Source organism: Oryzias melastigma, linkage group LG6, assembly GCF_002922805.2.
Source record: "Oryzias melastigma strain HK-1 linkage group LG6, ASM292280v2, whole genome shotgun sequence".
NCBI lineage: Eukaryota > Metazoa > Chordata > Actinopteri > Beloniformes > Adrianichthyidae > Oryzias > Oryzias melastigma.
This window is the reverse complement of record NC_050517.1, coordinates 25,659,231-25,673,282: the sequence shown is the minus strand read 5'-3', so window position 1 is coordinate 25,673,282 and position 14,052 is coordinate 25,659,231. Positions and strand designations below refer to the sequence as shown.

At 37.7% G+C, this 14,052-nt stretch overlaps 1 protein-coding gene across 2 annotated transcripts in view; it reads left to right on the top strand.

Annotated features, from left to right (window-relative positions):
• Nucleotides 1-3,968, top strand: part of csnk2a2b (casein kinase 2, alpha prime polypeptide b) — a 10,484-nt gene extending 6,516 nt beyond the window's left edge. The window contains exons 7-12 of one of the 2 annotated variants that reach the window (XM_024282325.2): nucleotides 526-636; nucleotides 805-906; nucleotides 1,347-1,447; nucleotides 1,527-1,675; nucleotides 1,761-1,840; nucleotides 3,477-3,968. In XM_024282325.2, the coding sequence (XP_024138093.1) occupies nucleotides 526-636; nucleotides 805-906; nucleotides 1,347-1,447; nucleotides 1,527-1,675; nucleotides 1,761-1,837 (540 nt within the window). In that variant the 3' untranslated portion in view covers nucleotides 1,838-1,840; nucleotides 3,477-3,968. Of the gene's footprint in view, nucleotides 1-525; nucleotides 637-804; nucleotides 907-1,346; nucleotides 1,448-1,526; nucleotides 1,676-1,760; nucleotides 1,841-2,726; nucleotides 3,352-3,476 lie in introns of those variants that run through there. The other variant, XM_024282326.2, reaches the window with a different exon arrangement.
• Nucleotides 3,969-14,052: the final 10,084 nt, after the last annotated feature.

The window sequence follows — 14,052 nt, the reverse complement described above, 5'->3', positions numbered from 1 at the left end:
TTAGCTTTGTCCCAGGGCATTACTAACACTTTAACAGTTTGGCATGTGTAACTGATGTTATGATGCATGCTCTTAAATTTTGCTTTTCTAGTTTTATTTGAAAGTGTGGTAGAAGGTTTTATTATTTTTACAGCACAAAATATGCCTAAAATCGAGACAAGATTTTTAATTTTAGCTAGAAACCGCAGAACCATTATTAAAAGACCACTGGGAACAATTTTATAATTAAAAAATAATATATATAGATTGAGCTGGACTTTAAATAGTTTTAAAATGCTTAAAAAGTTGTGATAAATGTCTGCTATTTTTCGTAGCCCATAACTGTGATTTTTTTTTTCTTTTCTTAATTATGTTTCTCATAACTTGGATGCTGTTAAATAAATTGAATAAATGAGTTTTAGGATTTTCTGCATTGATCTGGAATCTGTCAGTACTCACTCCGTCCTGCAGGGGGCAGCAGGTGAACACATGACAGATGAAGAGCTGAGGTGACAGAAGCTAAATGACAGAAATGTGTTTTTGCAGCTGCGCCTCATAGACTGGGGGCTGGCGGAGTTTTACCACCCGTCCCAGGAGTACAACGTCAGAGTGGCCTCACGCTACTTCAAGGGCCCCGAACTGCTGGTGGATTATCAGGTAATTCCTAAAACAGAGTCAGCTCATCGCAGCAGAGATGCTGTATGCTGTGCTGCGTTTGGTGTACATAGCTGTTCCACCTCAGATGTTCCAAAGCGTTCATGAACATCAAGGTGCTATAAAGGGGGCGGGTGTTGTGGTGTGTTCTTACCCTCTGCTGTGCTGCAGATGTACGACTACAGTCTGGACATGTGGAGTTTGGGCTGCATGCTGGCCAGTATGATCTTTCAGAAGGAGCCTTTCTTCCACGGCCAGGACAACTACGACCAGGTATCTGTGAATGCAGCAGCAGCCCAGGCCTTCTAATGTACACACCGGATACGTGATGCACGTTCAAGAACACACATTGTGTTCATACTGAACTGCCACGACCCAGTACCAGCACATTTACTCCCAGTGTGATATGTCAAAGCGGTGAAAATTTCATGAATCTTGTTCCAGGCTTTTTCTGTCACAGCTCTATTTAGATGTACATAAAACCACAGATTGGGCACAAACCACAATTAGTCATTTCTCCGTCATGATCAACTTTCAGACAGTTGGTACTTCTGAAAAGACCCTGATTGGTCAAAGGGCATCTGGTTTAACATTCAATGTGCGTTCAAGTGCAGCATTTTGTATGTAACGCTCACACACACTCCTTTCCGAGCGGGTGTGAATGCAGCTTGACGTTTCCTGTTGATGCTCACTTTTGTTTTGTTTCTTTCCAGTTGGTTCGAATCGCCAAAGTTCTGGGCACAGACGAGCTGTTCGGGTACCTGCGGAAATACCACATCGAACTGGACCCGCGCTTCAAAGACCTGCTGGGACAGTAAGTCCCCGCCGCTCCCGTCTCCTCAGCGACCTTTAGCCGTGGCGTCCGCAGGCCTCACGGATTGTCGTTTCTGCAGGCAGAGCCGGAAGCGCTGGGAGCAGTTTGTTCAGACGGAGAACCAGCACTTAGTGAGCCCTGAAGCTCTGGACCTGCTAGACAAACTGCTGCGCTACGACCACCAACAGAGACTGACGGCCACCGAGGCCATGGAACACCCCTACTTCTGTGAGCAGCGCTCCACCCTTCAGAGGCACGTTGATGCAGATCTTTGCTTGTAGGAAAACCTGCAGAACTCTGATTTGCTCCACAGACCCTGTGGTGAAGGAGCAGTCTCTGTCCAACTCTGACAACAACATGGTTTCCAGCGGCAACAACACGGCGCGGTGAAAGGTAAAGAAGGAAGAAATCCTTTATTTTTGCTAAAAGATGGGAAAGTCAAAGCTTTAACAAGTTGAAATTTGAACTTTATTTGCAATGTAACAACAAGCCCGACTTTGAGTGGCTCCAAAACAACAAAAGGAAAGTTTATGAGAGACCCTTTCAAACAGCAGCCAAGACAGTTCACCAGATAACCACTAGTTGGCTTTTTACTAAATCAACTTTCTAAAGCATTTTACATACAAATATAACCTAAAGTCTTATACAAAATTAAATATTTTTTCAACTTAAAAACCTAAACCAAAAAACCTTAACCCCCCCAACTCACACATACAAAATAAATACATTTTAAAACAGACACAATGCCCCAAAACCTCCCCAACCTCCACACACAATAAAATGAAACATAAAACAACATGTTATTTAATCAAACGCTTCTGTATTAAGACCAGTGTAAAATACAGCTATAAAAGAAATACTTAAACATTTCTCAGCTCTGCATTTGTCTGATTTTCATAAATTATTTAGACCAAAATACTTTGTCTTCCGTTTAAAAACAGAAATTCTCAGTGGTAGAACAGCTTTATGGGGTTTCCTCTAACAAATGTTAGGTCTTTTTTTTTTATTATTTATAAATACATTTAAGAAACCTGAATGGAGATAGGAGTTTTTTTTTTTTGTTGATGCTAAAATCAGAACAATCAAGCTGGAAGTTTTGTGCAGTACCAGTAAAACCATCACTAAAGCAGACTAAACAGCTGACACAGAGTAAGGATGCGTTCCCTCCACCCTCACTGGCTTAAAAATGTCATGTATTTAGCATGAACTTTTCTCATTTTGTTTCCTTTAAAATCTATGATCTGCCATCTGTCCTTTTTCGTCCAATGCTGACCTCTAGAGGATGTTTGCTTCAGTGCACACGAGGAGACAAACCAGAGGAGGATCAGCTGGAACCTTTAGACTACTTACTATGAAACCCTGTTTGTAGCTTTTACAATAATGTGAAGAAAATGACTAGATAAAATATTCCAATATGCACAATCCTGCTTTTTACTGGAAGTGAGTGTCATATTAAAGTCCTTCTCAACTATGTATTTTGTTTGTTGTGAAATCATTCCCAGTGTTTTTTTATTTATGATTATGTACTTTTAACCAAAGACTAATCAAGTCTATTTTTTCGTGCTCATCTGTGTTGTGGGTGGGACTGAAGTTAGTTTTCCCATCAGCCCTTTGTTTACACTCTCTCCCACTAGCGACAACCATCTCACAAGTTCAAACTAATTTTAGCAAACCAAAAAAAAATTGGCAAGCAATATCAGAGCTGTTTAGTCGTAAGGTTTATGGTGAGATAGTAGCTCAGATGAGGAAAATGAAGACGTTAATAGATGTATTTGTCTGCAAGTGGATGATTTAGAATGGAAGCAGAGAAAGGAGACTTTGTCCTGAGACTGTGTCATAAACCTGAGCTTTTCAAACATCCGGTTTTCATCTATGATTTGAATAAAGAAATACTCAGAAAAACAGTTTAAATCTAATTTTTTTTATACATGTCCATCATCAGAGAAAAGCCACAAGAAAATGTTTAAGTTTGAAGCTAATCTATTAAATGCATTTGTGTCCCGTCTGACAGTTTTTCTGCTTCTTTCAGAGGAGTGGGAGCTCTACATTACCTCAGCTTTGGACCCAGTTCTGACAGAAACTGACCCGCGAAGGAACTCAGACACACACATCCGTGCAAGCACACAAACACAAGCAGGCGCACACAAACCCCTCCTCCTCTGTGTCCGTCTGTGGTTGGCTCGTCCTGGTTTCCTGTCCGACAGTTTGACCAGTGAGCTTGAAGCTGCCCCCCCCCTCCCCCTCCCTTCAATCAATCATCCTACTAAGCTGGTCTAACCCCCCCTTCCCACCCCCAGATTTTAAAGACCCTCGTTCTTTGTATCTTCCTCTTAAATGCATCAGCATGAAGAATGACCAGGAGTGAGCCTGTACGAGACCAGAACCCCTCCCTCCCCAACCTTCATCTGTCTGAGCCCCCCTCCCCTCCTCAACAGATGACAGGCGGCATGGTGGACTCTAGATGGAATGACAATGAAAACTATAATATTAAATACAAATAAATGATTTTTATTTAGCTGAACTTGCAGTTTGTTGCTTCTTTGTGCGACTTCTCCCCGATGGAGAACAAACCCACAACCGCTGCAACCAAACCCTCCAGGTGGGGGCAATGAGTTTTTCCACAATGACATGGCTGTCCTTTACAGGTCACGAGAATGGACTTGTCGCGTGAGTGTCCCAAGTATCGTCTTCCTCCTTGTGCAGAAACCGGATCTTCATGTTCCTGCTCTAAAAACCCGACTCCTCGCTCACGTTTAGGTGCACTTCAACACAAACGAACATATTCACCACGTGAATCATTCAGCAGCGCTCCTGTCCGACCAGCGGGGGCCCGCCACCGCCGGCTCGAATGTGGACGGGGCTGTAACCTCTGTTCGCTTCCTCAACAAATGAATTATTCTGCGGTGTCAAACTCCTGGACCGCAAGATTCTTTCCATCCAACAGAGCTTTCCTGAGAGTCATTTGCAAAACAACAAAAGGTTTTTATTCGGATTACAAGAAGAGGAGGATGTAACTCAAGTTGTTTTTCAGAAGCCTTAAAAAAAACTAGAAAAATTGAAATTTTAATGTTAAAATGAGATTACTTGAAGATTAAAACAAGGAACTTCAGTTAATTTAAATTCAGGAGATATAGTTGACTGTTTACACAAATATTTCACCAAAACTAAAGATAAACGAAATAACAAGGATGCAGAAGATGCTTCAACTTCAAATCTGTTTACATTAAGTTCCTGAACTTAATCTGCCATTTGATGAAGAAATAACTCAGGTTTATTTGCAGCTCTGACATTAGAAGTACTTAAAATAGAAATTCTTGAACCCCTTAATGATTTTTAAGTAGATATTCCACTTTTGGCTCCAAAATTACCATTATTTCCTGTAATCTACTGGAGTGGCGTAATCTAGTAAATTCTAGAGGGTATACTCGGATTTTCCCTCCGTACCTCATACTCTTCCCTTCCTGGAGAAACGTATTTCCTAAAGCAGCTCTGACATCCACACGCAAGTTCATCAATTTACTTGGCGTGTGTTGATCAGCATTCAGTAAATGGATATTTATTGTTTACACATAAATATGTTACAAGAAACACAAGATGTCTTGACTTTATTAATCAGCTATCAAATCATGGGTTCCCAAATTTTCCAGATCGCAGATTTGCCAATAGATCAAAATGATAAAACTAAAAACAATATTTAGTTATATTGTGACTCGTGAGTGTGAAATAAAATTTTTAAGTGTCAAACCCAGAAGCAACTTTCAAACTACACTTTGGATCACAGGATAAACTGCAACAACAAATGTTTTTTCCCCTGCTATCAATTAGAATAGACATTTTAAGGGTTTCCTATTAAAACTCTGCAATATTTGAAGATATATATATATGATTTAAAAGAAAAGGGAAAATTTGAGTTTAGACAATAATTCAAGTTTTGCCTCTGTCACTAACAAAAAATGGCTTTAAGTTTAGCATAAACCTGCAAATGTAGAGATTTAGTTGTTATAGACAGTTTTAAATGATAAATGATAATAAAGTAACATTCCTTTATGTATATGAAAAAATAGTTTACATTTCCTTATCGGCTATATGTGACCATTGACCAAATATTTTAAATTAATTTGATGATCACATAGTAAAATAAAAATCTGTTAGTATTCTTTAAACATTATAGGACTTTTGTTTAGTAAAAGAGGCCTAAATACTGTGTTGGGGTACATCTTCTGTCAGTCAGAGCTGCTGTTTGAGAAACTTTGAACAACAAATGTGAAAGAACTAAGCCACAGCACGATGTTTAAGAGCTAGAAATCAAAATGTAGGACTTTAGAAAGCTTCTCCCACTAAATTTATTAAATTCCTTTTCCTGTTCAAAAGCTCTTCTTAAGCAGATCAGGGTTCACTTGTTCGGCCCACGCTACAATTTAAAACTCGCACAGCAGCCATGGAAAAGGAACTATACCAAATACTGGGGGCACTGTAAAAAATGTGGTGTAGGGCAATGAGAATTTAATTCTAATTCTCACTTTCTCTCTCTTCTTTTTTTTGCCTTTTCTATCCTTTTAAAATATTCTGTATGTCCAAAATAAAATATATCACCAGAATTAGAAGAAGACCACAATACTTACTCACTTCTTTTTCATTATGTTCATTTTTAATCTCTGAATGCCTCAAACAGCATGTTTACAAATCAACCCACACACAAGTAAATATTTTTAACACTTAAATCACTTTTTTTTTTGCTAAAAAGGTAAAATATATATTTTATGTTTTCAGTTTTAATGTTTATTTGAAATTTATTTAACTGTGGTTTTCATTTAAACTCAATGATTGGTCTAAAGTTTTATTACAGATGTCTTTAATCAAATTTTGCACAACACTGCAAAGTAAAAACAAACAGAAAAGTGCAATTCACAGTTAATGCACATAAACTTTATACAAATACTAAACAATTTATATTTATTCTAGTGCATATTTGTCTACAGATAACAAAAAAATAGGATTGAATCAAAAGTGATAGAAACACAATTAAAGTGACTCCAGAGGAAATGTTGAGACAAAGATGCACAAAAATAGAGTTTATTTTAAGGTGCTGACACGTCATCCTCCTCTTTCTGACCTAAGATCAGTCTCTACTGTCATCTTCTGTGCTTCTACACATTCTAATCCACCCGACCAGCGGTGGGGACTGCCGATGAACCCCCATCTTTGCAAAGTGCTATTGTGACCTCTGCATGGTTAGAGCTCCCACTGCAGTCAAGGTGGTCCTTCTGTCAGCTGATCCGTTTGATGCTGCGTTTATATCTGAGACAGCACGGGGGGCATTTCTTCTCCGCCTTGCTGCCGGGGGAGGACGGAGCCGGGGAGGCGGTCCCCTGCTTCCTGACGAACAAAGAGACAACAGGAGGAAGTGAGACCGTTTGTTCTGGCAGGGACCGGATCGAGATGCATGAATTTTTAACAGCAGACTCCTGCGGCCTTCACTGCCTGCTTGGAGGGATTTCAGGTCAATTCGGTTCAGACCAATCCGGATCAGACCGGCTTTCAGCCTGTTGCACACAGGGTATTTCTAAAACAACTTTTAAGCTAAAAATGTAATTATTTTAAACAGTCAGCATTATGTTAGTCATTTTTTAAATTATTTTATGCAATAGTACCTATTATATTAATTAAAATCTTAAAAATAAAATATTTCAACTCATACCTAACATTTTTTCCTTTATGTAATGTTTGATTGTAAAAACAAATCAAACATTCTTGTTTTTTCACAAGAAAAGAACAAATCTTGATCCAATTAAGTAAGAATAAAGCTACTAAAAGAGGCTGGCTTCACATATCAACAGATTTTTAATTAAGTAAAAATTTTAAAGAAAATATTTGTAGAGTAAGCTTATAATTTTTTGTGTTTAGGTCTTTCTCTCTAATAATATGGGAAAAAAGGTGTGGAATTATATTAATTAGCTCCTTCCAAATCTTTTTAAAGTAACAAATCAAACAATTTGACATTTATATTACATTAATCCAATGTGTGGTGTATGTCGTGCTAATACGTCTATTGATAATTTCTTTAACATGCTGTAAATTTTCTACCGTAAACACGACCAAGGTCATTCCAGTAGATTCTGAAGGAGAAAAGCGTCGACGCTTTTCTCCTTCAGAATCTACTGGAATGACCTTGATCGTGTTAATGGTTGAAAGATAAGGTAAGTCAAAGAACATTAGCATTGTAGATAAAGCTCTGCTATTAAAGGGTTGACTATGTTTTTTTTTTTTTTTAGATTTAACATGTTAGTGTGGTCCGTCTAAATATTTATCCAACTTATTTGTTCAATTTAAGGGACATATTCCCTTTTAAGGCAGTGAACTTTATCACACTACTTTTTATTTCTACTTATCGTCTGTCCGGTAGGTGGTTTGTGCCCCCAAATACTGAGCAAACAGATATGTAAAAGAGAAAAAAAATGATATTTTTGATACCAGCTTTGAAGCATCACACTTTAATGAGTTTAATAATCAAAACTAATTGCTCCAGAGCTCAGTGGATGATCAAACTGGGTTGCAGTGCAGATCAAAGCCACCACTCTGCAGCTAAATGTATCATTTTAGGGGATCAAATGTGATAGGTATAGTGTGAGCACACCTAGAATCCTTACACTAAGTAACTTCATGAGAGATTTGAATTTTTTGTGCATTTTCTCTTTGTTTTTACCTGATGCCTGATCTATAGAGTTGTTGTAACAATTGAATTTCCCCATACGAGATCAATAGATTTTTTAAATCTTAATTTCTTAAGTCTCTTCAATATTTTTGCTTTCTACATGAACATATTAAAAAACATATCTTATGTGAGTCAGAAGTTTGTAGTACTAATTACCACAAATTTCTTGTATTTCTGTAGAAATAACTGACTGACTTAATCCATGATTCCAGATTCCTGTAGAGGCGTCGCTCACCTGGCGGCAGCAACACTAGTTTCTCTTTTCTTGACCTGCTTCATCATCTTCAGCAGGCGACAGATCTGCCGCAGGGTCATCTTCGGGGCGTGGCATGTCAAGCGGGGCCGCGGGGCGCAGCGGGGACCCCTGTATGCCAGGAGGGACAGGTAGTTGGACCCCGCTGGGCCTTTTCCGAACAACTGTAGGGGCTGAGAGCCGCCGGCATAGCAGGATGCAAACTGGAAAAAGGAGAAAACATTGGGTCAGACTCTTGATTTGCTATTTAAAGCTGTCTATCAGAGCTTTTTAAATACAATCTAATACTATTAACTACACAGGGTTTCCTGTTGGCATAGTGTTCTTCACTAACACGACAACTAGGGAGGAAATCAGGAATAAAAGCTTTTAAAATAACATCTTTTCACTTTTTGAAGCCATAAAACAGGTAGGAAATCACTGATGTGAAGATACGTACATTCATCTTGATTTACTGTGGGTTTTTTCAAACAGACACTTATAAAATAATAATATTAAGGGTTAGTTTTTTTACTGCTGTCTTTGCTGCTGGAAGATAGTTCAAATAATGCAAACATCTGACAGTCACCAAATAACAAACCTTAAACTGTAATTGCACAAGAAGCAGCAGGATTTTCATGGCAGCAAAAACAGGTCGCATTGCTAAATAAAACATTAGTTATTTTGGTCTTAAAATAAGAAGAATATGCAGCGGTTTGCATCTATTCCAAAAAGTTACTTTTTAAAAAACTTTTATTCCTATTAATCCCAAATTTGTCAATGCAGTGCATTTCCAGTATTTGTGATATGATAATGGCATACTGGTGGTGGTTGACAAACCCTCGAATAGATATTGATTATAAAATAAAACAATTATGTATAATAAATCAAGAAAACTAATAAATTTACATGATTCACTGTGTGTATGTTAACATTTATATACATTCCTTTTTTTATATATATTTTTGTTGTCATAATTTAATGGGTCTAAGGCTTAAATAAGCAACATTTTCTTTTCAAACATGTTTATTTTCCGTAAGTTCTATAAACTGAGACTTTATTCCCTTAAACTGAAAAGAATTAAATGAATTGAAATAGATGATCCAAAAACATTTTTTCTAAAAAGATGTGAGTTTTGTGCACAATCTAGTGACATTTAGAACATTTTTGGAACATTTTTTTAAATTTCTTCAGAAAAAAACAACTGCTTTAAATCAACAGCACAGCTGATCAATTCTATCTGCATAAAATATCTACCCAGCTTTGTCTCATAGGAAAAAACACACATTTATATTTTGATTCCCAGTCACTTAATCAGCTGTAACTTAATAGAAACGGTAGCCGAGGCAGCAGAGTAAGACAGTATGCGTTTTCCTGTCATTCACACCTGAAATGTTCCAGAATCACAAACACTCTTTTTAATTAAGGCTTCCTGTTTCTCTGAACAACGCACTTTCAAAGGACCCATGCAGCACCGACACAGAAATTCACCAACAAATGTTTTTTTTTTTGTCTTTTTACAATCAATATTTATGATAAAACTTAATAAAATAGCAATAAACAGTTATAGAAATAAAGAAATGCTTTAACAAAGGCAATTTTCTCTCAGTCCTTTAGGTTTTTATATCATCAATTTGACTATTAGTTGGATTTTTTTGAAAGTTTATGATGCAGAAACATGCAGATACTCACAGGAACGACAGCAGCCATAGATGAGTGTTGATGGTGTCCCACAATAAAATGATCCCCCCCACAGGTGTCTGCCTCCTTTTTTATCTCCTGTCATAAAGGCAGACCTCACGTCTGACCAATCCTCGCACACAAACAACCTAATGACTCCGCCCACTCCGGCCGCAGTGATGTCACCGTCAGCCGCTCAGGTGACACAGGTACAGTGTGTTATCGAGAAGTCCTTTGTTGTGCTGGAGGGATATAATTAGAAGCAGCCGCGATCCTAAGAAAAGGACGAACACGAGGGAGGGATGGAGTGAAAAGGAGAAGACGTCAAAGGGCAGATGAATGACAGGAGACAACAATGGTGAAAGAAAGCAGCCGCCTGGAACCATGAGATGCTCCAAAGAGCCACACGTCTTCAGTGTTACTCATCTGTAATGGGAAGTGACAATCAAAGGGGAGACAAACGGTTGCTCTGATGAAATTTATGGGATGTGAGGAAACAAGAGAAGGGTAAATAGTTTGCAACCATCGGCATTTGCCTGTTTTGGAGGAAGATTCTGGAGATAATTTGCAAAATCTCCTTGCAATGTAAAAAAAAAAAAATTCTTATGGTAAAACTGTTCAAACTGCAACAAAATAATGCAAAATATAAAGTAAAGTAAGCAACTTCCTATAAAAATAACAATAAAAACATTTATGACATAAATTATTGGCATAAGTTCCCTCCTAGAGTCCATGGAGACTCTGAAACAGAACGTGGTTGCACCTCCATGAAGGACCATCAGTGACATTATTCTGTGAAAACTTTAAAGTCTGACTGCAATCGTAACTTTGATCTAATTTAAGTGTTCTTTTAATTTTGATTATTTAGAGCAAAAATAGAAAAAAAAATGTTTCTGCAGAGTGGCAGGAGTTGATCTAAATTCGCCTGTGAGTTGGTGGGATCATTGGTGCGGTGTAAACCTGCCCACACTTCCCATCATCCATTTGTTTACACTCTCTCCTGCTAGCTTACAGCCTCTCAGAACTCTAAGCTAACGTTACCATTGTAGCAAAAACGTTGAGCAATGTTGCAGCCATTTATGATCCTCCACCTTCGTTGACCTCGTTAGGCTCTGTGACAAAATCACAGGCAGGGGTGAGAAACTTCAAGCCTCAAGGGCTGGCGTGTCTGGATGATTTCCAGATACCTGTGCCCTACTTTAATCTATTACCTTGATCATGTGTGTCCAGCTCATCGGGACATGTCAAAGCAGGAATGCAGTCCACGATTCCCAACCTGGATTAGAAACTTGCAGTAGAGTTTAATGGACTGGACTGTCAAACGGGTTGCTGGTGGTTACAATATATTGTGCAGAACAAAGATTTTTAACAATCTGCTGCCAGATTAAAGTCCATAAATATATTTGTGAAAAAAAAATATGGTTGTACTATATTGTGGTTTTCACCATTACTATGTATGCAAACAGATTTTCAAGCCTCCATATAAACCAGATTTCAATGAGTTATTACAGTTCATGTAACAACATCCAGAATAAGCTTAAAAACTACTGAAATACATTAAACATTTTCAGCAGAAATGGCTAAATGTATTTGTAATTTTTTTCAACAGCAGCAGCTCAGTTTGCTTTATGAACCAAAATAAATTCACCTTTATATTCTTTCTTAAAAAACATAAAAAAAAAAAATAAAAAATCAGACAAAGATAATTTATTAGCAAGAAGAGAGCTCACTCCTCAATAAAATAGTTTGTTTTAAATGAACAAGCAAAAGGAAAAAGCTCACATGAGGACAAGATCAGCTTCAAAACGTATTCAGGAAGTTAACACAAAATTGATTTCAATAAATGTCTTGTTTTAGAGACAATGAGATCATGTTGGTGCAGGAGTGGCGTCTATAAAAGGCAGACAAACCTCTAACTTCCTTTAAATAGAAAAAACACTGAATGTCTAGAAGTGTTTTCGCCATTCAAGCTTACAGCTACAGAGCTTTCTATTAACACCATAAAAATGATCAAAAATAACATCTGCAGGACTGATTAGTGTTACTGCCAGCCTTCTGTGCCACCGTTTTTCACACTCAAGCTGTAAAATGAAAATCCTAATTATAGCTATTTTCTTCCATTCATTAAGCAACATTAGCTCAGTTGTTTAGCTGATTAGTGTCAATAAAGCATACAAAATGTGCAGTTTTGTATTTTTCCATTGCTTTTCATCGTAGGGTTGGGAGATTACAACACGAGACCTTAAAGAGGTGCAGAGAGATACCCGTCTGAGCACCACCTTGAAGGAGGGGACGACCTGCTCAGTTACTGGACTCAACAATCCACCATTCATCATCATCTTTGTGACAAAGCTGCAGTCACATGTACTCAGAGTGGGTTGACCTGTACGGGTGCATGTGACTGTGGCTAAAATGATCCCTCACAGCCACGTGATCAGGTGATCTCCAAAACTGTAAAGAGCCACCATTAAGAATAACAAAAACTATTTTAAACTTTAGTTTTTTTTTATTTGCCTGTGCAATCATTTAGTTTCTAATAAGATTACTAGAATCTGTTTAGTTTGTATCATCTTTGAACAAGAATCTTCTCCACAATTTTTTTTTGGTTCTCATTTGTTGGTTTCACTCAGTTTTTACTTTATTATTAAACATAAATGCTTTCTTACTGAAGATTTTCTCTGACTCTTATGGTTAGTCAGACAGATTTGTTGCAGTGTGGGCCCTGGCCTGCTCTGACCAGGATGATTTCCGTGGTAACACACTCAGTGGTTGTGGGAGAGATGTCTCTTGGTTCCGGACAGATTCCCAAGATGTTGCTTCTACATAACAGAATGCTCTATGTATGTCAACATAGAGTGCTAGATAATATACAGTATGGGGTGATTGAGTGTTTCGGTGAGTAAAAATTGTACAAATACAGTACATTTTTGGAATAAAAAAAATGCTTTGAGAATAATGTATAATTGGAGAGGATGAAAATCAAACAAGTTAAACTACTTTTATTAGAAGTTTTAGTTTCCTTTAGCATCTTGCATGACTTTTACTTTGTAACAGTTTGTTCATTTAGTTTATAATTTAAAAATAAAGCTTTAACCTATAAACACATTTAAATGATAAAAAATCTGGAGACCAGTCTTCGACGGTGCATTTATGATTCACCAATATGTCAAAACCAGTGACTTGTCTGGAGGAAAAAAAATAGATGTAATTTCATTGACAGCCAGCAGATGTCACTGTTTACTGAATCAAACTAATCTTTGTGTCATCTGCAGGGCAATTTACAGACCCACTGAAACAACTGCTTTGCCCCTTTTTGTGTCTGGGGGGGATCTAGAAGAGCATAATGAATAATTTTTTCCCTGACTTGCAGTAAAAACGCTTCAAGAGTGTCTCCATAAAAAGTCAATTTATTTACAGTTTGATAAATAAACAGCAATAACTTAAGGGTGAACCAAGGCCAAAATAACAATCAAAACCACACCTGTCTAAACTGAAAAATCTGACTTGCAAATGAAAGAAAAGGGAAAACAATGACAAAACTCTGACCTCACTGGGTAAACAGAAAGAGGATATGAAAGAAAATGGCACTTCATTTCTGCAGCTTCACTTTAAAATGAACTAACACCAAATTAAACACTAAACAAAAACTATATAGAATGTATTTGAACACAAAGCCACAAAGTGCAACACATACTACATAGAAAGTTGAAAAGATCACCAAACCACACAGGAGACCAGATTCAATGGGGGAAGGAGGTCGACACTGCTTTTAAAGACTACCTTCATCAGCTTTCGTCCAATTGGAAGCCACCTCTTTCCAGGAGCACACCTGAAAGCAATCGGACACAAAGATCCACATAACAAATAAGGAGGTCCCACTCTGACAGGAAAAAAGTGCAGAAAACAGTATAAAAAGAAACAAAACTAAATACAGCCACAACACAACTACAATGTGGAGAAATTGAAGAATACCCCCCCCCC